The following is an 11,113-nucleotide window of genomic DNA, read 5'->3' on the forward strand; positions in this document are numbered from 1 at the left end:
CAAACAGCTCATGCCACACTAATTCACTTGTACTTAGCATGGCACATCAGACAGTATCATCCACAGCGGATACCATACAAAGCCTATTTTCTTTCCAGTAAAAGATTATGTGGTGTGTAAAAAATTTTGTTCACAAATTTATGGATATTTAATATTTCAAACTTTTAATTTCATTGTGACTACTTTGTATCAATTACCTGCTATTAAAGATAGATTACTCAGAAAAATAAAGCATAGCCTAAAGTAAATTTGTCTCTGCCTTTATATTTTTTAGACTCTTTCACCTTATAACACATGTTTACCTAGTGACTGCTCATGTGAAGCGTTTTATCCCACTTTCGAAAGGAATTTACAAATTTTCAGTCATTAAAATTATAACCATGAAAATTTTTTTTTTTTGCCTGGCCAGGGGGTGGGGGTGGAACAATGGCAGCAGCCTCATGTACATATAAAAGTGTTGAAGAATTTGAGCCACAAAGCACAGCTTAATCCTTTAAAATTGTTCTCTTTTGAAATAAATAAAACTTAACAAAATTATTCCAGTGTACAAATAGATAAAGTTTATGTACAAAATATCCTTGTATTGTTAATTAAGAGGTCTAGCGTGGTAGAGTTGACAATAGAGGGGCAAAGTTTTGAGATCATGGCAGTAAACTGAATTCTTATTTGTGTGTGTTGTGTGTGTGTGTGTGTTTCATCGTTGTTGAGGTGTTTTTGGATTTCTATTATACAAATATATAGCTAAACAATCATTTATTGGAGGTGCTCAATATTTTGAAAAAAAAAGAATTTGTGACCCAAATGAGCCATTAATATTTTGGATGCCTGGATATCCTTATTTAAGGTATTGGACATATTTTTTCACATAATTATCCTGATTTGGTCAATTTCCACTTATTAAGGAAGATTATACAATATGTAATTTTCGGTGTGTAAGTATCCCTTCTTCATGCCAATTTAGAGTATAGGTAAGTGCCATACCAATGATTTTTACAGAATGGTCAATTGTGTGACCTTGACACACATTGAGTGAGATTCGGTAAAGATTTCTAGGGAATAAGCTTCAGTTATCAAAAGATCTTGAAGCTATTTGTACAGTAGAAGCTATGAGTTATCAAAGTTTATTTCTTAAGTATGCATTAGTTTCTGATTACATTCAAGATTTAGTTTGTAAGGTTTGGATAATAAAATTTTAATGACCACCTTTTTTTGCAATCAATAGAAATAGAAATCTGGTTTTATTTAATTTTCCTTTGTTAGTGATGGGGTTGAATTGTTGATCCTGTTCTTGTTATTATGATCAAGTAAAATGTGCTTGAAAGTGGGAGATTAATGAATGAATATTTAAGTTTTCATCCAAATGTTATACACACACACAGTATTTGAATCTAGGTTAAACCATTTAGTTTATTAAAAACAACTTTCCGTCTCAGTTGTTTAGCTTAATTCTATGAGATCCACGTGCATTGATTTGACAGACCTCTTTGCATTGTGAAAAAATATATAAAACTAGTGGGTGGAATAGTTTGAAACATCAAACTTACTTCCTACAGATTATGTAGCTTTTGTAGATAAAATATCTTATTTATATGAACCTGCAGTTTTGAAATTTGAAAAAAGATTTCATTGTAATGTGTTTTATAAGACAAAATTAAAATGCTTACATTTGTTGTAGAATTTAATTGCTGATTTTTGTGTTGACAAGATTTTTTTATTTGTATAGGAGAAATGGATAGTTTTGTAGGACAGTCACTCCTGGCAACAGAGCAACAAGTTGCATCTCCTACCAAAAGCATAATGCAACCACCTGTACCTTCTCAGAGAAAGGATTCAGGTGGTAGTGGTGGTATGCTGAGTCAGCTCCAGCAGCCCTTGCGTCCACCCCAAGCAAAATTACCAACAAAGTCACTGTCTCCGATGTCAAGTGAAACTTCAACTCCAAGTGATTCCCCAAGACCATCTCCTGCTCCTACTCCTATTTCAGATACCACAGTAGGACCCCCACCCATAAGTACAGTACCTTTGTATTCTGGACCCACAAATATCCCACCACATACAGTGGGGAGTGTTTCTGATTTGTCGGGCCCACCCCCAACAGGTAATTATTTACAAAATTAAAGTCAAAGACAGTAGACAGTTTTCCATTGTACATATGTTTGACCTTTTGAATTAGTAGATGGATATATGTAGAATCCAACACTTTAGTTGTTGAAAGTTTTCTTAAGTACTTGTAAACAATGCTTAGTATGAAAACAATGTACAGTAGAAATGAAATTGTATTTTATACTGTGTCATAGGGACCAAATCCATTTTGATTATTCTGCTTTACTGTCACTGTACTAATAATTTTTATTAAACAGCTGGAGATGACTTTCCTTCCTTATTTTTAGTTTTAGTTGAACATACAGCAGTAAATAATGTATAGAGTTTGTATGAACTTTATAACCCTCTTTATGTGTTCAATGAAATTTCATAATTTTTTACTATCTTCCCATTTTATATAGTGAGAGTAAAATATATGGAGTGTTGACCAGGTTTTCTTAACCTTATAGTTTGTCACACTAGGTTCATATTTTGTGCTGATTTTGGTGAATGTTACCTAAAGACCTAAAAACACTATAATTCTAAAATTAACATCGTTGCTGTGTTGCAATTATAATTTTTTAGATGAAATATTTGAATTATATATACATGTAAGATAAATTTTATTATTTAACTGAGTGTTGCTTTCCATCCCTTCAGAATGTTAATATTCCTGGAAACAGTTTGAAGTGTATACATGTTTTATTTTTTACTTCTTTTCAGTTATAAATTACACAAGAAACTTTTTAACTCATATTGAATAATTATGTAATCTACTGCATTCTGTATGAAATTAAATAATTTTTGTTGAGCATATTTTGCAATATAATAAGCATTCCACTTTTTTCACAAATTGATGTGGAAAGTGTAATATCTATTTATGTTAGACATTTTGATCAGTGATAGTGTTTTGTACTTCTTGCTAATTTCCTGTAATTTAAAAAACTATTCAATAGCCCTTTTGTATGAAGATAGAAATAAAAATGGGTTAGCTATAATGAATTCTTCTTGAATGTTTCTTGTAGGCCCAGCTCAAAATTTTCGTCGTCAGTCACCAATGAGATATGCACCTACACCAGGATTATATGGAAAGCCAAATGTAGTACCAGGAAATTTCGGACCTCCTCCAGTGGTTGATACTGCACCTCCTTTGGTCCCATCATCAGGCTCACAAGAGCAGAATATCTCTGTGACCACATCACCAATCCTCCAGCTCCCCCAAACCTCACAGATGCCATATGGAGCTCAGACACAAGCATGGAACCTACCTGTAGGATTTATAACATATCAACCAGTCCAGCCTCACTGGTTTTATGAAAAAGAAATTGAGAAGAGAAAACTTTGGATACCTTTTAGTATTATTGATTCTCTTAATCTTGAGGAAGCATATAAAAGAGGTAAGAAATATTTAGATACTCTTACCAAGTATAAGACATCTTTTTTAACCCTCTTTGTCAAAAACTTACTTTTTTAAAGTATGTAATATAGAGTAAGTTAAATATATATATATATATGGGTGTGTTGGGCTAAGGATTCTTCTACGGTAGATGTTTGTGACATATTGGTGATAAATTCGATGATAAATGAACAGCACACAGACACTCCGCTTGTTTTAAAATAATATATTCAAAACAAGTTAAATGTAAAAAATTCTTTACACTACGTATATCATAGTTGCATCTTAAATACTATACAGTTCTCTTCTTGTCAAAAGTCCACTTAGGCCAATTTGATTGCTTTAGAATTCATTTGGCAAGTTAAACTATTTTTCTCTTGAACACTATCAGTGTATAATTCACCTATGTCTTTTCTTCTCTCTCTTCTAAAATGAGAGGAAGTATATTAAATGTCTGTTTCAAAACAGTGTCTTATATATAAAACTTTTTGAAGTTTACCAACATAAAAAGATTGTAGAAAAACTACATCAAATTATATTGATTTCTTTAACTTTAAAGTAGATACTATTTAGTCAGTTAGTTTTAAGTTTCAGGCAATTTTATTAAGTATTTTCACTTTCAGAAGGAAAAATTAAGAGAAATAAGTGATGTTTTCCAGTATGAAAAGGATTGAAGTATAAAGTGATTTTGTCTCAGCTGCAGGTTTAATAATTGTTTGTTTGTCTACCATGTTTACAGTGCCTAAAATACCCTTGAAACAATTATAATATTTATTGTAAGTCTGTAAACTTGAAAATGTAGCTATGGTAGTTGTAATTTTTCTTATTGACCTTTGGAAATAATTGCTAAAAGCAATCAAAATTAAACAAGACTAAAATTTTCTCCCTTATTTGATCAAGTTCTAGTTGATATATTGGGAGTTGTGATCATTTGAATCTGTTTACAATAGTAAATAATAGTCTGATCTGTTTTTCTTTATAGTTTCAGAAATTTCATTGGATATAATGTTAATTTTTTTATATTTTGAAGTACAGTAAAACTTGAGGGTTATTTTCCCCTCACAGTTTATTCTTTAGATATAGGAATAACCTAAATCTGAGGTTTTGAATCTTTTGAAATTGTAATTGCAACTAAACTTATCCTTAAAGGTAAATTACATGACTTGATTCCATCTAATCATTATAGGTTGTAGCTTCCTGGTATATTGCTTACATTATGTATTTTCAGTCAGTATCTTATATGAAGTTATCTTTATTAATTTTTAAGGTATTTTTAAATAATTTCAATTCTGATTGACATAGTTAGCTGATGTTTGGCAAGTTTTAAAAACTCCTAAGACTAATTCTTGCATGTTTTATTTCTTGTGCAAAAACAAAATTAACACTATGAGGATGGGCTTTGTCAGTTTGACTGACCTTGTAACCACCATAAAATTATAAATAATATAATTCTTAATGTACTAAATATCTCTTCATGAAATTTGGCAAACATTTAGGAAAAATTTCAAGTATGTTGTTCACATTAGATTTTTCTAATAAAGTATTTTACTAAAGATTTGTCAGTGAATTTATGAAGTCTTTACTAAATCAATCTTGAGTCAAGGGTGATTTTCATGCTAAGGATAAAAATACTTCATTTTCTTTTTACGAATTTAATGTTTCATTTTCATAATCTCAAGAACCTCCTAAATGAGTGTCAAAATGTTATCTCTAACTATAATAAAAGTTGAAAAATCTTGTATATACTGTGAACTGTGGTATCTGTCTGAGCATTCATCTGTCTCCTGTTTGAAAATCTGCACATGCAGGTAAAGCTCAATATTCACTTTTGAAATGATGGGAGAACAGGATGAATAATGTTGATGCCAAATTTTGTTATGCAAGCAGGATATTCTACACTAAATTGTTAGGAATTAATCACACTGTCATTCATCTTTCAAAATGTGACATAAATGAAAGAATAAAAATGTAGATTTATGTATGTTATTGTTGAGAGACTCTTAGCATGACTGAAATGCTTGACAGTTTGCTTCGCGATTGGCAGTATATGCAGCTCAGAGCTCTGCCAATGCAATTAGTCTTTTTAAAGTCAATTTAAATTGATAGATTAACTTAAACTTTTATCGTCTCTGGAGACAGGTATTTTTGATTGTTTAAAATAAAATCAAATTTTTTATTTTTTTTTTTTTAATAGAATGACTGTGACAGACAGTCACAATTAATTATCCTAACAGACTCAGAACAGTTTCAGTATGCTTTCATTTCATTTTGTTGTTTTATTGCTCTTTTACCATTTCTAATTAGTGTAACAAAGCAATAAATCACCTAGCAAAAGCTCAGGGTAAACAAATTATTGAGTTACATCTACATCACATGAAAGCAGTCTGCATGTGTTCCTCAAGAAGAAATTTTTTATTTGATGTTTTGTAAATTTAAGTTTTTTATCTAACCTAAAAAGTTTCTGATTTTTACATTTCACTTACTTTTGTTAATAATGTGTAACAATAAATAAAAAAAACTGTACCGAAAATCCAAATAGTTTAGGACCTACTTCAGCCTTGAGGCTTTGTGCTTTCAGGTGCATAGTTTAGTAAGTTTTTTTTTTTTTTGCAATGTCAGTTGTCCAATAATAATTTATGTAACTTTCAAATTTGCATTTTAGAACACAAAAAATATCAGGCATTAGAATAGAATGTCCCCAAACTACTGTAATTTATCTTTAAAAACAGAGTATGGGTGGAATGTATCAATGTATGTTGAAGAAATATAATAATGTTTCAGTAAAGCAAGAAGTTGAGAGGTTAAAATTTATATTCTCACTTGTAAATATCTATAGTATGTATTTCTAATTGATTCAAAAACTGAAACCCTTGTATGAGAACAGAAAAATCTGTAAATGAGAAGTCAAAGTGCCACCACATCATGTGACTCAAAGATGCAGGTTGAGAATTTATTTAAATATTTCTTTTTAAAATTCAAAATTTAAAACTTAGATAAACATTTAAATTATGTATTAATGGAGCTGTAAAAAAGGTCATGACATGCACAATTTGACCCTCCCATGTCTAAAGGTTAAGCTATTGAAATGTGAGCCATCATATTTCTAACTACTTTGATGTGTTCTTTTGGTTCATCATTAACTTTTTATTACAGATGAAACAAAAAAAATTAAATATTGTCTTGACCTTCCTGTCACTGAATCCATTTGTGAGGTAGATTTATTTTATGTTCATTAACTACAGCTAGAGACAAACTTATTGGTAGTTTTTAAACTTTAAGATAATTGTAGCTACAGGTGAAGTATTCAGGTAGTTGTTCTTCTCTTTTAGATCCTCATGGTAGTGTTGTAGCTACAGATGGAGGTAGATATGATGTTGTTTTGGGAGAACGACTGAAGAAGTCTGTATATTGGGAAGAAGAACCTCACTCAGTTAAGAGATGTACTTGGTTCTACAAACAAGAAGGGCAGAACAAATTTGTCCCATACGAAGAAGACATTGCTAGTAAACTGGAGGTGAACAATTTTTTGCCAGCATTATGAAATATTTTATCAGTTTTGCTCTCTAAGTTTAGTTATAATGCATTTAGTTTATAAAAAAAAATCAGTCTTTTTGGTTATTGAGAGGAAATGTTAGTGATTACTACTGTAAATATAATTATAATTTAACATACCAAGAAACAAAAGGTGTATAGTCTGTTATGTGCATAACTTTACTGGCCTTGACCTTAACATTTGAAGGCACTAGCAAGTGGTTACTAATTGTTTTCTTCCACTGGCAGAACCATTTTCTTTGTTAAGATTAACTAACTGCATCATAATTAATTAATTCATGTTTGAATATGTAATGCATACCTCCGGGGTAAAATTTTTTCTCAGTCCAACGGGGCTATTTAAGTCAGAAAAAAAAAAATTGACTAAACGTTTTTGCATTGATTCTCTCATAATGTAACGGAGCTAAATCTGGGAATCTTCCTGAACCTACTGAAATTCTACCATATTCTATAATACTCTGACAAGATTTGGATTTTCCATTCATTTGGTTTGGGAAAAACATTGCCAGAGTGGCACCATTAACATATAAGTGCAAACATGCCAAGTGTGGGGTATGTGGAAAATGCTTCAGGTGTGGCTGCAATCATGATAGCAAAAGCGTAGAAGAGAAAATGAAATGCAAAATGGGTCATCAGTCTGGTTCAAAGGTACAGAAGGCAAGAAGATTTAACAATACAACGAAATTATGTTGAGCTTCCAGATTCTGTGATTGAGGGAACCAAGACTTGCTTATACAAGCTACAGATTTATGAGAATCAAAAAGTGAGGGAGCTACATACAGTATTTTCTATGAATTCTTCATATTATTCCCATTTTCCAAGCAGTGAAGTTTGACAAGGAACACCAGGTGAAGAAATATCAATAAAAGATGTTCCATATTACATGCAGATGGTTTCCTTTGTGTCAGTAGTGTTTACAAAAAAAAATTTAAATTGTTTTCCAAGCAGATCCAAACAACTTATGGACATGATGCTGATTAATTACCAAAAATGCACTGGTAAGAGTGAGATGATGTCCAGCTTAAACTTTTGTCATGATATTTGCAGAATGCAAAAGACATTGAGTAGAGGTTCAATACCAAAAAATGTGTTGATGGCTTTGTTATTTCACAATTTCCAACTGAGACAAGTAGAGGCCTCGTACAAATACACATTGCCAGATGCGAAACCTCCAGGAATGAAAATGTACACAACTATGTGAAAGCATTATAGCATGTTGGCATCTGGGCAAGATTTGGTAAAAGTAAAAAAAGTCAATTGTGAAATATAATGCTTCCATTATGTCAGCTGCAGTCAGATTCATCTTATCCCCATCAAATATGCAATTACTTTCATGGGGTGAACATAACATTGAAATGGGAAGTGCATCGAACACTCATATGTGGAAAATTTTAGTGAAACAATTTGTAGGAGAACATTTTTCAAATTGGTAAATACTTTGACTTTCAATGATATGAAAGCTTTGATTGCTATGGACTATGCAACTGGGATTTTGATGAACAATTTGTTTCTTTGATACAACTGATCCAGATGTATAGGATGAGTACAGAAACAAAATGCTATATATGGAAATTCTTTATGCAACTGTGTAATTAAAGCTTCCAAAACTGAGAGTACACCAAAATAATCCTGCTTCAAATCCCCACTAGGTATGTGAACATAATATATACGATCAAAGTCAGCCTGTTGCCTTCCATTTGAAACATCTGCATCTGGATTCACAGTTGGAAGCATTTGAACCATTGTACCATGCCAACTCAATCTGTGTTTTCCAAAATGTTCAATATTTTTCTCACGACAATATAATGGGTTGAACTTCATCTTGTAATCCATTACACAGTAGGCCATACCACACTGTTTCTCACAAAGCATTGTTTGCTTTATCTTTGAAATTTCCACCCGTTAATTGAGTACTCAAATCTGACGCCCCATGTACAACTTCATTTTGTTACGATTATCATCAAGTATATGATGATGATCTGATCTAATCATCCATGAAAGCAAAGGGAATTTGACAAGTACGACAAGTTTTGTTTTGGTGAACACTACTTTTATTCAAAGCATGATTTATGCAATGGGAATCATATTCTGAGCTATCACCACTACAACGTGCTGTTTCATTATCCAAATGATGTTTAACAAGTTGATTCACAACCCAAAAAAAAGGTAATTATCCAAAGTGATAATTCAAATGTATATCAAATGCATGAGCTTATTGTTGGAATATTATGACTGATCGAAACAAGTCCAATGACAATTGTGAGGTATATCCATACAAATACACAGGATGGTAAGAGTTGGATTGATGCTCATTTTACTTGTGCAATGGTCCATGTTTTTTAGATATGTGAACATGAGAAATAACGTTATATCTCCAACACAGTTATTTGCAGTGTCGGGTGCAATGGGATGTTTAGGAAATGATGTCCCAGTGTTGTATACACCAAATCATGAACAGGAAGCAGTTTTTGAGAAAGCTATTGAAAAACGTATCAAGTTCTTTAAGAAATCATTTACTAGGCATAACAATATAATTTTTGATGAAGATGGAAAGACTTGTGTCAAAGAAAACTCTAGCTTTCCATCAGTTGCAGTAGTTAAATTACAGCCAGATGTGGTGGAAACTCAAAGCGTTGCAGAAAACTGATCCAAAATGGAAATTCAACATGAAGATGAAGGTGAACTAGAGGATGAGCATCAAGATCAAATCGAACCTGAAATTCAGAATACTGATGCTGACAATATAGCAATCGTTAATGGGCAGTGCATCCATGGAGATGATCTTATTCTTGATATGCAAGGAATATGTGATGAAGAAACTCCAGATTTTGCAGTGCCCATTGAAGATACTATTTGCATAGTTTGCAACAGAACATTCTCCTCACTGGCATTTCGTGGAAGTCATAAATGCAAAGGACCACTGGATCAACATGATGCTGTATCGTTTGCAGTGTTAGAGGCAAAGAAACTACTGGATGAAGGATCTGTTGAATTTATTTAACATATTGATTTAACATATTAATTTAGGTAGTAATTTTGTTCTTGAACCTGAAAAACGTTACAAACCTTTTCAGAAAGGTTGGACAATAAAGCCTGTTCAAAGAAAAACCTATGAAAAAGTATATTCATTGTTATATAGATGATGTGAAGCAAATGTATGATGATGGAAATGTATGTGGTCAAAAACAATGGGTCCTGGTAGCGGTACTTTAGGAGTTGAAAATTAAATAACTCTCTAAATTGGATCTACCATCTGAGAGTGAGTTTCGCTCGACAATCAGCACCTTCATTGCAAAAGAAAGAAATAGTAGCAAATGGCCAGCTTTCAACTCTTATACAGTTTTCCAGATGTGCTTTCAAATATCATCAATGGTATTCTTGATGAAAATGAAAACATTGCACCAAAGGCATGCTGTGCAATGGTCCTGGAAAGATATGAGATGATAAAGGAGGCAAACTACATCGAAGAGTTCCCTGATGAGAAGAAAATAAAAAGTAAGATCAGCCAAATCAAGCAGTATAAGAAGAAGGAAAGGCAAGCAGCTGAAGAAGGGAGCCCAAGGAAGTGTTTCATTATGAATTCTGTACTTGTTCCAAAGGTCAACATAAGTTTTCATCCCAAAAAATAAGAAAATCATAAAAGAATTTAGTTGCATGTATTTTCATTTATTTGCATGAAAGAAAGAAGGAAAAAGCAAAATAACAAGAAAATAGACAGAAAAATGGCCTTGAAAAAGGTGCATTTTTCTGGAAATTGTATTTATGCCTAAAAAAATAAAAACAACCTTAAAAATATTTTTCACTGTTCTATTTCAGTACTGAGTGCCTTATTTCAGTGTTCAAATTCTGCAGTTAATGTTCCACAGAAATTGGCGATATATCAGGAAGTTTTGTCACCCCGAGATATGCATGTGAATGTTAATAAATATTTACATATCCTATTTATATGTGTAATTCTTCTGTGTCATGTTTTCTCTTCAAATATTCTATAATATCAAAACTCATTTTTATTACATGTTACAGTGTTTTTATTTTAACTATTTCACAAAAGTTAAATACAATGATCATTGTATTTAACTACAT

At 31.9% G+C, this 11,113-nt stretch overlaps 1 protein-coding gene across 1 annotated transcript in view; it reads left to right on the top strand.

The window, feature by feature from the left end:
* The window catches only part of LOC106460933 (phospholipase DDHD2-like), a 55,518-nt gene that overhangs the window by 6,873 nt on the left and 37,532 nt on the right, over window positions 1-11,113 (top strand). Inside the window, exons 2-4 of the mRNA XM_013920690.2 lie at window positions 1,724-2,098; window positions 3,108-3,479; window positions 6,808-6,992. Coding sequence (XP_013776144.1) covers window positions 1,724-2,098; window positions 3,108-3,479; window positions 6,808-6,992 — 932 coding nt within the window. The remainder of the gene's footprint in view (window positions 1-1,723; window positions 2,099-3,107; window positions 3,480-6,807; window positions 6,993-11,113) is intronic.

This window comes from Limulus polyphemus, unplaced genomic scaffold, assembly GCF_000517525.1.
Source record: "Limulus polyphemus unplaced genomic scaffold, Limulus_polyphemus-2.1.2 Scaffold865, whole genome shotgun sequence".
Classification (NCBI taxonomy): domain Eukaryota; kingdom Metazoa; phylum Arthropoda; class Merostomata; order Xiphosura; family Limulidae; genus Limulus; species Limulus polyphemus.